Source organism: Pristiophorus japonicus, chromosome 4, assembly GCF_044704955.1.
Source record: "Pristiophorus japonicus isolate sPriJap1 chromosome 4, sPriJap1.hap1, whole genome shotgun sequence".
In the NCBI taxonomy this organism is placed as follows: domain Eukaryota; kingdom Metazoa; phylum Chordata; class Chondrichthyes; family Pristiophoridae; genus Pristiophorus; species Pristiophorus japonicus.
In genome coordinates, this window is record NC_091980.1 from 242795314 (window position 1) to 242809391 (window position 14078).

The following is a 14078-nucleotide window of genomic DNA, read 5'->3' on the forward strand; positions in this document are numbered from 1 at the left end:
CAAAGATTTGGGCTCACATGAGGATAATGTAGAACATGAAATAGGAACAAACTTAAAAAAAAAATTACATTTTTTTGGAAAAAAGTTTCTTAAATTTTTATCATAATGGCAAAATTTGACACTACAAAATTAAAATGTTTTTCAGGGCCATGTTTGTTTAGCAGTCAATATGCTGTTAAAACTCAATTACGCCTAATCCAACAAGGCCCGACATCTAATGGGGTATTTAAACAGTAGTAATATCGCAGAAAAGCCCAAGTCTGAGTGAATCAGTGTCAGAATAGTGAATTACTATCTGCATCTTCAGTATTTCTGCGTTTGGGTGCACATGTCCTACCTCCTGAAGTTGTGTTCTATTTCAAAGGGGTAATAACGGCAAATGCTGTTATTGCCCATCACAAATTCCTGCCTACATTCCATCAATCCTGTACCCCGTTTGGACTACGTCAGCAGATCACTTTTTTTCCCTTTTTATACATTTTCTCTCTCCATTCTATGTACATATCAATGCAATCGCACTAAAACATGGAAAGAATGAAGCTATTTTTGAACTGTGTTGCCCTTTACATGCCGCATGTAATCTATTATAAGGTTATTCTACAATGCTTATAACCAGCTCTTTCCTTTTTTGTTTCTTTCTTTTCCGTTTGCTATTTCGTGTTTGTCTTTTTCTATATTTCATTTCTTCTTTTTCCTCCTCGAGTCTTTCACTCTTTAGTCCCCTCCCACTCAATGTTGCTCCACTTTGGGTCACCTGGAGGAAAGTTTGCTAAAATATTCAAAAGCATTCAGATCTGTGTCTGCACAAATTTGTTAAACAGTGAAAACAGTCCATTTTTACACAGACCCAACACATAAGTCAGTTAACCATTTGCATTACTTTTGCAAAATATTTGATCAAGATCTCCACAAAATTGAGTAATTGTAAAATGTTTCACATTTAAAGGTTGGATTTGAATGTTCCTAATTGGCACTTATGGGCCACTGTATTGTCGCTTGAGCCCATTGCAGATGTAATTGGATCTGGATTTCCTGAAAAAGTTAAACCTTTGAAAGTAAATATTTAACACTGAAATATCTGACGTTTATAATTCAGGATAATTTGGGGGTGTATTCATTTGTGGGTGATTTAAGGATGTCCATTTTTTTTACATCCTTGGATGTTTTACTTTGTGTTTGTTTGGCTGACTCTGGTTTTTATTTTTTTGTATATAGGAAAACAGTGTTGAATTTGAAGCTTGTCTTGTTGCCCAGTGTGATGCTCTCATTGAAGCATTGAACAGAAGGAAGGGACAGTTGCTTTCACGGGTGACCAAAGAACATGAGCACAAACTTAAGGTTGGTCCTGGTTTTTTCTACAGTGTTCCAAACCTCCTATTCTAACAATATTGTCCTATTAATACCAGTGCAGTATAGGAAAAAAAATTATACTCTCAATGTGGATATCGTGTTGCATCAGTGCCCTTTATGTCCCATTTAATTTGTGACCTCAAATTTCTCAATGCTACCATCAATGACTGACTTGTATATTCCTTGTATGACTGGCAAAGCATATAATAGGATCCATTCAATGACCACCTGAGATGCTGAGTGGATAAATGAGGTGTCTTCCGCAAAAGGTCTTTTTTGGCAGATTGATGTGATTTTTTTTTTTCCATTTTCTGGGACTCGTGGCCACAGTCGCACTTCGGGTCATCCCTCATCATCTACTTGTGGAGCAGGTGGCTGCATCGTCCATGCCCTGTGCAGATATGAGTCAGTGATGAGGTGTTGTTTGTTTTATGTTGCACATATCCCAAGATCCATCCATAAGAACATAAGAAATAGGAGCAGGAGTAGGCCATTTGACCCCTCGAGTCTGCTCCGCCATTCAATAAGATCATGGGCTCGGCTCCACTTCCCTACTCGCTCCTCATAATCCTTTAATCCCTTATCGCTCAAAAATTTCTCTATCTCCGCCTTAAATATATTCAATGACCCAGCCTCCACAACTCTCCTGGGGCAGAGAATTCCACAGATTTACAACCCTTTGAGAAGAAATTCCTCCTCATCTGTTTTAAATAGGCGATCCCTTATTCTAAGATTATGCCCCCTAGTTCTAGATTCCCCCATGAGTGGCAACATCCTCTCTGCATCTACCTTGTCGAGCCCCCTCATTATCTTATGTCTCAAAGATCACACCTCATTCTTAACTCCAAACAGTACGGGCTCAACCTTTCTTCATAAGTCAACCGCTTCATCTCTGGAATCAACTGAGTGAACCTTCTCTGAACAGCCTCCGATGCAAGTATATCCCTCCTTAAATAAGGAGACCAAACTGTACGCAGTACTCCAGGTGTGGCCTCCCCAATACCCTGTACAGTTGTAGCAGGACTTCTCTGCTTTTATACTCCATCCCCCTTGCAATAAAGGCCAACATTACATTTGCCTTCCTGATTACTTGCTGTACCTGCATACTAACCTTTTGTGTTTCATGCACAAGGACCCCGAGGTTCCTCTGTAGTGCAGCATTTTGTAATTTTTTTCCATTTTAAATAATTTGCGCTTTTACTTTTTTCTACCAAAGTGGATAACCTCACACTTTCCCACATTATACTCCATCTGCCAAATATTTGCCCACTTACTTAGCCTGTCTATATCCCTTTGCAGATTTCTTGTGTCCTCCTCACAGCTTGCAGTACCACCCATCTTTGTACCATCAGCAAACTTGGCTACATTATACTCTGTCCCTTCATCCAAATCATTAATATAGATTGTAAATAGTTGAGGCCCCAGCATCAATCCCTGTGGCACCCCATCTGGATAGTGGGTTGATACCAACCGCATGAATATTGGCTACTGTTTCCCAGAATGGCCGGCATGGTTTTAAGCGCTTTTGTGATGAGTTTTTAAAGTGTTCATGAATGGGAAGGTCGATGTTGCTCTTTTTTACCATCTCACGGAGGGTAGTGTTATGGTGAATGGCGGGCAGTGTGCGACACTCTGACCTTTTGGTGTGGCGGCTGCTGGACCATGAAGCAGAGGATTATTCGGCAGCAGAGTAGAATAGGACCACTTTTGCGGTGCGAAGTGTTCTGGCTGTGCTCTCCATGATGTTCCAGTGAGTTTCCAGACCAAGTTCATCCTGGTTTTTACTTTTTGTCTGATAGGTGAGTGTCCTGTCCAGGGTGACACCCCAGGTATTTTGGGTGGGGTTCATGGGTAAGCCACCTTCTCCTGAAGGAAACATTGAGTTCTTTTCCAGGGGCATTGTTGTTCAGCTGGAATGCCGACACAAGTGTCTGGATTGGGGTGGGGACACTAGGTCTCAAGTCGCAATCCAGTAGGTCCAGGTCACTTGTGAGCATTCTACTTGCTTCCTCCAGTGTTGTCTGTGTCACTCTGCTGCTCTGTATCTCAAAACTCTTTCTTCAGACACCACCAAAGTTTGGAAAGACAATGGCCTGGAATTTGTGATCACTAACTAATGAATGGCACTAGCTGTACAGTATACTTGCACTTGCCCTTGCCCATAGACTTTGTGAATTTTTGCACTGCGACTTGTGGTAATTAGAGAGCCTAAACAGTGCACCGTTCACAACAGGGGATCTGGCGCCTGTGACCTGAGCAAGCAACGGAGTATCTCCTTAATCAATCAGTTTGAAGAATCCTTATTGAGCCGTGCAGGGGTCAAGTTTCGGCTGGCCGCTAGAACGGCGCACATCGGAGAGGCCTGCCTAATTTATAAAACAAAAATTGCGCCGAACACTTACCTCGTGATTCTCCAATAGCTGTCGGCCCAATTCCACCTCGGCGCGGCGCAGCAGGAGCTACAGCCCTGTGCCGAAACCAGTGCCGGTAGCTGCACGCGTGTGCAATAGCTGCCGGCGTCCTGTCTCCGGGGCGACGACCCTATCCCAGGCCGAAGGGACATTGCCCCTATCCCCGGCCGAGTGGCCTGCGCATCTTACCTCGGCAGCGGGGCCCGCCCGGCTTCTCGCTGCGGCGGGACCCGCCCAAAGAGTCGGCAGCGGCAGCAGGTCGTCGTCGTCGTCGTCCTCCTCAATAATTTTTTATTTATTGAGTGATTTTTAATTTTTTTTTAAAACATTTTTTATTTTTTTATTTATTTGGATTTATTATTGATGATGGCTCTTTATTTGTAAAAGTGAAGTGTTTAGTGTTTGTTAACCCCCCTCTTCCCCCCCCCCCCCCCCCCCCGTTCTCTACGCCTGATTTGTAACCTACGCCTGATTTTTTAAGTGTAGGCAAGGTTTTTCTGAGCATACAAAAATCTACACTTACTCCATTCTAAGTTAGTTTGGAGTAAGTTTTCACTGCCTAAACTTTCAAAACAGGTGTAAGTGGCCGGACACGCCCCCTTTTGGGGAAAAAAAAATCTGTTCCAAACTGAAACTGTTCTAACTGACTAGAACTGGAGCAAACTAAATGCCGAGAATTGCAATTTCTAAGATACTCCATTCTAAACCAGTTGCTCCAAAAAAAATAGGAGCAACACAGGCTGAAACTTGACCCCATAAGAGTCTAAACCAGGAAGTGTGGGGATGCTAAGAAAGATGGGATTAAGAGAAAGCAAAAGTTTTAAATTAAAAAAAAAAAAAAAAAAATTTAAACTCCAACAATAATTAAAATCTGACGGCTGTTTAAAAACTCACTTACACGGGAATGGACCATCTCTAACTTTTCTATCATGCAAGTGCTTCCAACTTCAAGTTCATGTATTTGAATGTCTAATCTCAGCAAAGTACTGTTACAGCAAAGCCTCTGGAGGAGCAGGGCAACTTGGACATCAGCTTTCTAATTTCTGCGTTAACTGTGCATGCATGGACGGCGGAGGTTGCTGTCCGATTTGCTCTAACGGTGAATGCTGATAACCTCTCCATTATTTCTACCGCAAAATACGAGCCTTCATCCAATTGCTGTTGTGGGCAATTTCCATTCAAGTGGATGTAATTTTTAAATTTCAGATTATCATCCTATGCTTGACTGAGAATCTGGTAGCAGTACTGTTGTATTGCAATTACTAATGTGGTTCGTAAAGTGTAGAAACCCACTAATTGGAACACTTGCTTCACTTAGTCATGTTCGTATGTTTGAAATATAGTCATTGATAAATATACTCATGCTAAATTTGATCTAACAATTGCTGGGGTTAAGATTTTGCTTCTGTATTATAATTGGTTGTAGTCAGGGAGCTGTAATCATTGTTGCACTCAGAATTCACCAAAGAAATAAAATGAAAAATGTTTATCACTACTTGTTATCTAGTAGAGATAAACATATTCTTGAAAATGTCTAATCTCTACATAATGCATTTTTCTATAATTTTGTTAACCTAAGCAGAATTTTTAGCTCTTGCTTTGACTTAACAGCTGATGTTGCTACTAAAATATGTAGGAAGATGTTTTGTTTTCCAATTTTTTAAATTGCGTGACTCAATGTTTTTTAAAATCTGGCTTTCCATTCATGCAAGAGTCTCTTGAAATATGCTGCTTATAGTTTATTAGGCACATGGCTGAGATTGATTTTTGTGTAGCTATTTTAGCCACTGGCGTAAAGATGCCTTTTCTTTTTACTGTGGTCTTTCCACTTAACCATGTTCTACTGTTTTCATTTTCTCTTATTACTTGAATACTTTAAAGGAAGAATTGAGTCTGGACCTATCGAGACTTAATTAGTTAAAAAGTGTGCCTATGCTATAAGGTCCCAGGTTTGGTTCTTGGTCAGTGCCGAGTTAGTTGATCTCAGCTTGGGTCAATCGCAGTTGGCTCTCGGCATCCCTCAGACAGAAGTTAATCTGAAGTCAGGATAAAGGTTGATCAAATGTGCTTGGCAGTCTTATGATGTTAGAAATTCCAGATAATCTCTGCCTCCGATACCATTCGTGTCTCATGAGGAAAAGTTGACAATTCAGGAACTGGGAACTAGGCATTGAAGGAAATGCACAGAGGCTGAGAATGCAAAGACTTTGTGGAATGGAGCAGATGCCAGGGAATTGGGCTGGAGCGAAAGAGCTCAAATTTCCCCAAGAGTTGCCTCATTTGTTTTGAAGTAAGTAGCTTTTTTTGGAGTAACTTAAAAATTGCAAATTTCCCCATTTAACTTGCTCCAGTGTAAGTCAATTAGGTTTTTTTCTAGTTTTGTTTGTTCTCTCCAAAAGAGGGCGTGACAAGCCACTTATGCCTCTTCTGGCCATAGAAGCAAATTTGGCCAGCTGAAAGTTACTCCAAACTAATTTAGGCCAGTGTATGTGGCCACTTTTGTCGGCACAGAAAAACCTTACCTACATTTAAGAAATCAGCACAGGTAGCCAGAGATGGGGGGGGGTTGCGTTGGAGGATTCTAAAGCACTAAAGACCTTCTCAACATCACAACAGCTGCACAACATCAAAAATAAATGAAAGATAAATCAACTACTGAAAATGGCGCAGTCTTACCTTGCCGACTGCAGAACGCAGGGCTAGGGGCAGCAGGCACGCATGACTGTAGGGGTGTGGGATTTTTACTTTTTTTACAATTGTCCCTAAATGTTGCATAGTCCTAATGGAACATGATTCAGTTTTTAATGCAAAATATCTTTTTTTGGATATTTTACAGTGCACTTCAACGACAACAGCAAAGAAAGGCTGCACCCATCCTTCCCCCACATCTCTGGGGAAAGTGCACTTCCTCATAGGGTCAGTGATGATGGTGAGGTGGGGTTGGAGGCCCGGCTTAGGTCTCGCCGGTGGTTGGTGCGTGGATTGAAGTGGGAGTGGCATTTGAGTATCCAGCCTTTGTACCCTTATTGCAGAAGCGAGTTCCCTCATGGCATCTGCCATCGTTTGCCCACCTTCATTTCCCATCTCAGTGCTGAGGTTTCACCCGACAGTGTCGCTACCTCATCACTCGCCCCACTGACGGCCACCACGAGTGATCTTGTGAGGGCATTGGTCTCCTCACCCAATTACATAGAAACATAGAAACATAGAAAATAGGTGCAGGAGTAGGCCATTCGGCCCTTCTAGCCTGCACCGCCATTCAATGAGTTCATGGCTGAACATTCAACTTCAGTACCCCATTCCTGCTTTCTCGCCATACCCCTTGATCCCCCTAGCAGTAAGGACCTCATCTAACTCCTTTTTGAATGTATTTAGTGAATTGGCCTCAACAACTTTCTGTGGTAGAGAATTCCACAGGTTCACCACTCTCTGGGTGAAGAAGTTCCTCCGCATCTCGGTCCTAAATTACAGAACCTGATTAGTCTCTGCTGCGGGCTGCCTCTCAGGAGAGACTGGTCGGCTTCTCCTTCCCCCTCACCGTGGGTCTGCCTCGTGGCACCCCTCCAGTGTGAGGCGCAGGCTGGGACGGTGGGGCACTGGGTGTCCCAACATGCATTTCACGACCACCACTGGGACCTGCGACCTCAGAAGGTGTGGCATGGAATGTCGCTGAGGAGCTCACGAAGGTTTCTGGCAGTGTGATACCCTGTACTCTAGACTGGTCCATATCGCAGTCAGCATTCTCCCGTGGACACATTTCCATGGACCCCTCCTCCCGCCTTGGTCTGGAGCACATGCATCTGGATCTTCTGGTGGATCTTCAGGATGTTGAGTGTCGTCGTCCTCTTCAAAATACAACCGAACAGTCGAATGGTTAGCAGCACAGGAGGGGGCAGGATGGGTGGCATGAGTAGTCTGACACGTAGCAGGCCAGTCAGCAGGTTGAGTTGAAGGGCGACTATGCATTTTAATGACTCGCCCTCCCCCTCGCCTGTGGGTCCAGCTTGTGCAGAGTTGATTCTTTTTCTTCCGGAGCAGGGCAGCAACCCTCTGTTTCAGGGTGATAGTTGGTGCAGATTTGGCGGGCCTCCTCCTGTTCTAAGTCTTTCTGTTTTGTTAGCCAATTTCTTCTGCAAAGATGAAAATATTAATTTCCACATATCGTGTGCTTCTGATGGGTGGGACACATACAGATGGTCACATTTTCAACTGCAATTCAATTTAAAGATGAAGATATTACTTCCACTCACTACTTGACCAACGTCCTGCCATTTCTTCTTGCACTGGCTTCCAGATCTTTTGGTATTGACCCCTGCGAAGTATTCTTCTGCAACTAGGTTCCATCTTCTCATTTCCTTGGGTGAAACTTTTGACTGACCACTTTTGCTGATATCCAGCTCCAGCCATTGCTCCAACGGTCACTAGTTCCTCCACTTCCTCATGGAGGAAATTCTTTGTTTGTGTTGCACGCTCTTGCGCCATTCGTGTTTTGGACTTGCACTCAGGTAATGTTCAAAAATCACACTTCTCCTCTTTCTTCCACCTATCCAGCACTTCTTTCCACTCACTCAGCCCCACAAAAATCAATATTTAAACCTTATCTTTATATATGGTCCATTACCAATGATACTGAGGATGCTCTCCCTTTAATTGGCCAATTACCAAGCTTCCTGCTGCACTGCGCATGCGCGCACGCTGAAATGCCCATTGCGCATCCGTGCACACTCAGACATGCATCCCCCTGCCAACATTCCACAAGACACTAGGCCCAAGCCCCACCCCCGCCGGCTGCGCTAAGCAAGCACGGCCTAAGCTCCGCCCCCCCCACAGGCTCTGCAGCGCCATGCCGATTGATCCGGACGACGAGGGAGCGGCCAAAGTGGAAGGTAAGTTTTTGGCGCTTTTCTTGGTTTAGAAAGTCGGCGTGCCACCTCTAGGCGGCTGGGGAAATTTAGGCCCTGCATGGGGAGATTGAGTCTTGCCCTGAGGTGAGATGTGCTGAGATTTATAAAGCTTCACAGAGAAAGAAGGGAGTTTTGTACAAAGAATGGCGCTCATACCTTGGTGCTTGTGCTGGTTGCAAAAAAGTTTTAAAAATTGAGATGGTTCAATAGATAAATATAATGCTATTGAGCCATATAGACAAAGGTTTCTGTTTGATCTTTGGTTCGCTGAGAGCATCAGTGATGCTGATGTGGCTTTGTCTTGCTTCTCCCTAACTTTTGTAAACAGCCACAAGATTTTTCCTAGCTTGCTTTACATGATTTCTTTTAGCATTTTGGACTTTTCCAAATCAACAGTGCATGTGGGTTCTTAGCATAACTCTCGTGTCAGTGGTCTTTGCCTGCTGGAGAATCCTGCAATTGGTGATCTTTGCCCTTCATTTTATATGCTTGATGCAGCTTGGATGTTGAAGGTGGAACATGCCATGATCAATGTAACTATGGAAACCTGTTCAGGACTCTGTAGTTTTCAATTTGCTGTGAGCTTGATACTATGCTGATTCCAGGCATGCCTTGTTTTCTGAATGCAGAACTAGCTTTTCTGGTGAGAGAACATTTGCTGATTTAGTACACCTCTTGACCATTCAATCCAAACGATGAGCCAGTTGACTATTTAATTCTGTATTATCGATTGTGTAACACTTTCTAGGAGTTCACTGATGCAAGATCTCTTTTTTCAGGTTATTGAGCTTTAATGAACTCCTGAGTTTGTGCCTCTAAAGTGCACTTATGCAAACAAAAGTTTACATATGACCTTATGTGATCTTTGTTGTGGGTCATCCTCATTATAGGCAGTCCCTCGAAATTGAGGAAGACTTGCTTCCACTCTTAAAATGAGTCCTTAGGTGGCTGAACAGTCCAATACGAGAACCACAGTCCCTGTCGCAGGTGGGACAGATAGTCGTTGAGGGAAAGGTTGGGTGGGACAGGTTTGCCGCACGCTCTTTCTGCTGCCTGTGCTTGATTTCTGCATGTTCTCGGTGTTCAGTTTCATTAACTGAACTGGCCGTTATCTGTAAATTTGGAGCACTCGCAGAGGAAATGATCAGGGATCAAATTATTGAGAAATCAACGATGCCCTACATTTGGAAACGCTTGCTAATGGAGGATGATAAATTGACATTGGACAAAGCAACTAATTTGGCCATCCAGAACGAATCCGTGCTTTCCGATTCAAAAGCGATCCGATCCCCTGTGCAGCAGACTTCAGCTACAGCCCATGTGCAACGGGTTCATCCAATGCGGAAATCACAGCCAATATCCAGGGCTGGTAATAAGCCACCCACTACGGATCATGGGCCTAACATCCACTGCTTTAACTGTGGGGACAAATCACATTCCGCAGAGTCTTAACTGCCCTGCACGTGGGAAGAAATGCTCTGCATGTGGTAAAATGGACCATTTTGCTAGTGTCTGTCGCTTATCGTAGCATATGCGACGTGCGCAACCCTGATAGTGATGAACCCAGTATGGTTTACACTGTTAGTGACATTTCACACATTGGTTCGGCCAAATTCAAGGACTGATGTAAACATTGACGGCACGCCCATCTGCCTCCTCATTGATCTTAGAGCCAAAGTCTCCATATTGAGCGAGGCTGTGTACAAAACCCACTTCACGCACTCAACTGCAGCCCGCAGCTTCCACTGTACATGCGTACTCCAACTCCAAAATTGAGGTACTTGGGGTCGTAATCTGTCCCGATATACTACAAGGACATAACATTGAACTTTTCCTTTCATGTCTCGAAGGGACGAAGCCTCATGGGTGTTGACCTTTTTGACAAGCTTGGGTTCGAAGTTTACGATCCAACCGGCACACCTGTGTACATGGACTTTGACGAGCTGTATCCCTCAATCCTCTCAGGGTTTGGAGTGACAACAAAATTCTGCCATCATTCCGTCAAATCGGTTGCGCAGCAACTTCGCCGTCTCCCAGTCGTGCCTCGCGACCAAGTATCTGCAGAATTAACACAACTCAAATCTCAGGAAATCATTGAGAGCATCAACTCTCACCTTGGATCTTGAACTTGGTCATTGCTCGGCATAAAAATGGGGGGATCTGCCTATGCATTGACCTGAGACAAATACCCTCTTCCTACCATCGACGAACTGTCTTCAGAATTCCACGGTTCAATAGTTTTAACGAAACTCGACTTGCACCGCAGTTACCTGCAAATACCCCAGCGGAGGGCAGCAAACCGCTCACTGCATTCATGATGCATGATGGTCTGTGTATTGATGCATGCCCTACGGATTATTTTCTGCACCGTGCATTTCAGACAGTTGTCACTACTATGCCAGTAGGCATAGAGGGAACCCTCAATCTGCTTGATCTCGTCGTCCATGGACGGACAATGGAAGCACATCACCAGCGACTTCATGCAATTATGGCTAGACTTGCTACATAACATTACACTAATGTCGATATGTGTATATTCGCTGCTGGAGAAATAAACTTTCTGGGCATGTCACAGCACAAGGGACGCTTGACAACATTGACGTGATCCAGCGAATGCATGAGGCTACCAACGTCAGAACTTTCATTATTCCTTGGCACTTGCAACTTCTACCTGAAGTTCATCCTGCATTATGCACACATTGCCGAACCACTTTGCAAGTTGCTACGCAAGGACGTCCCTTGGGAATGGACAGATTCCCAGGCTCAGGCATTCACCACGCTAAGGAGAAAGTCATATCCCCTCCTATCTTCACGCACTTTGATCCAAATGCCGCTACATATGTCAACACTGATGCATCAGGCACCACCATGGGTGCTGTGCTCTCGCAATGGATTGATGGCCTGTAACACTCAGTTGCCTTCAGCTCTCGCACGCTCTCTTCTGCAGAACGTAAATACTCTACAAGGGGACGCGAAGCACTCTTGCATCTACGCATGTGAACACTGGCACATCTACCTCTGGCAGAAAATTTACCCTCCATACGGATCACTGAGCACTAACTACGCTACTCGCTACAACTGGATCTGGGCACAGATCACTACGAATTAGCTGATGGTCAGATCGCCACCTTCAGTATAACTTTGTGCAGTATGTCGCTGGCAGTCGCAACCGCGTAGCTGACGTGCTCAGCCGCTCGACACCTTCGGACTCTGGTGCCAACTTGTTCACAGATGACGACACGTCACGTTGCTCATACTCAGTCCATCAGAAATCTTGTCTCCTGCGACGAACTCAAAACCGAATCAGTGATGCTTCGCTTCAACATGTGTGCCACTTCCTCCAGACTAGGTGGCCTAAGCAAATTCAGGAAGAGCTGAACCTTCCACAGATTTCGCAATGAATTTTCCGTTTGGAACAATGGCTGCTTAGCTCGTGGTGATAGAGCAATAATTCTCAAGTCGCTTCAGCAGTGTGCTCTCTCATTGGCACATGATGGACACCCCGGCATTGTCTGCATGAAGCAGAGATGTCGCGATTCAGTATGGTGGTCTAGGATTGACGCACTCGTCGAGGAGTTTGTCTCTCACTGCGAAGTATGAGCGAAAAGGCTGCAAACATCTGAACTGTGCCAATGAAGCCCATTCCATGGCCACAAAAACCATGGCAACAACTTCAGTTGGATATCTTCGGTCCAGTTGAAGCAGCTTCACAGCATCAGCGGTTCCTTGTTGTACTACATGACCTGCATTCCAAATGGCCAGAAATTGCTACAAGTTCAGTGACTTCATCGACGATCGTCACTATTCTGCAGCGTATGTTCACTAAGTGGGGTCTCCCAGAGGTCATAATCATAAACAATGGACCACAGTTTGTGTCCGACCAGTTCGCGGATTTCCTCACTCTTCATGCTATCGAGCATCGCCTTGCTGTACAATCCTCAAAGCAACGGAGGTGTTGAGCGATTTAACCGCATCATCAAAGAGGGTTTGAAAGCCAACCTCTCAGCAGGCCAAACATTTGACTAAGCAGCGCAAACCATTCTCCGCACATACCGTTTGACAAAGCACTCACTAATGGGGAAGACACCCACTGAGCTCATGATTGGACGGAATTTTCGCTTGCTACTGGACATTCTCAAACCCTCGGCAAAACCGTTCTCTAATCCCATATTTTGGAACACCAACGATAAGTGAAGTTGTATACTAACACAAAACGACACGCTCAAAAGCCCCAACTGAAGAACGGAGATTGAGTCAGAGTTAAGTACCCAAATCGTAATCATAAGCTCGCATCTTCACTTTTGTCGCTAAAACAGATTGGGCGAAAGTTCAGCCCTCACACCTACGAGCTCAATGATGGAAATCGATGGAACGCTCGTAAATTGATCCCAACTCTCGGACCAGCAGACCAGCAGGATGGAATAGAGGCACCGTTCTGTTTCGCAACCAAAACCTCGATCAATCACCAAGTTGTACATCAGTCTCTGTGTATCAGAATACGGCCTGGCTATCTCAATGACTTTGACTGTTCATAGACTGTTTTTCAGAAGGGGGGAAATATGTTGTGTTCATACTCTTTGTTGGTTACACAAACCCTCAATAGACAGGCATTGGGACCCTGCTGGGGCTATTCACACCTGCTGTAAACATGCTGGTTTTGGATGCCATTTTGAGAGTTGTTATAAAGGACACAGTAAGTTACACTACTCCTGTTTCAGTTAGTCTATGTACACAACAGACCCAACCTTTGATGATCCAGGCATCAGTGACCAATAATAGGAGAAAGGCAACTCTCCTAGTCATGGAACACGTAAATCTAGTTTGCAGTCGAGAAGGAAATTGAACACAGTACTTTAACAATGGTGTATATGAATCTGCACTCATGTAAGAAGCATCTGATCCAGTAATCCAATAAATGGAGTTTTATTTATAAAATGTGACCATCCAGATTGTAACACAATTCAATTGAATGCCACTGATGTATAGTAGTTCCTACCTCCATATATTCCACACGATGAAATGCTGTCCATATCTGACCCAGCTTTTCCAGCTGACCAGCTTTGATTTACAAAAGACAAAGATAATTGATTCCCTGCCGTCTCCCTTATTTCCACAAATTGATTGCCCCCTCCCTCACAGGATAATTCTGGTTTGTGTTGTGTGTGTTAAGGGCATTGGAAAATGTTTGGAGTGGCCCCCCCAGATTGAGGGGTACTTGATTTAAATGTTTTATTTTGTCTCCTATCAAGAGTTGTGTTGTGTGTGTGAAAATGCTGCAAACACTAAGCATCTATGGAGAAAGAAATATTGGGTTAATGCATCTTTGCTCTAATTATCTGCCAGAATAGTTACAGAACAGTGTGTAAAACATTTCCACATTGTACAGTCCCTGAAGAGCAAATTTCTCATGTCT

General features: G+C 44.2%; 1 protein-coding gene across 1 annotated transcript in view; it reads left to right on the plus strand.

Annotated features, from left to right (window-relative positions):
- Positions 1-14078, plus strand: part of trim9 (tripartite motif containing 9) — a 180442-nt gene that overhangs the window by 49245 nt on the left and 117119 nt on the right. The window contains exon 3 of the mRNA XM_070877493.1: positions 1216-1338. Coding sequence (XP_070733594.1) covers positions 1216-1338 — 123 coding nt within the window. The remainder of the gene's footprint in view (positions 1-1215; positions 1339-14078) is intronic.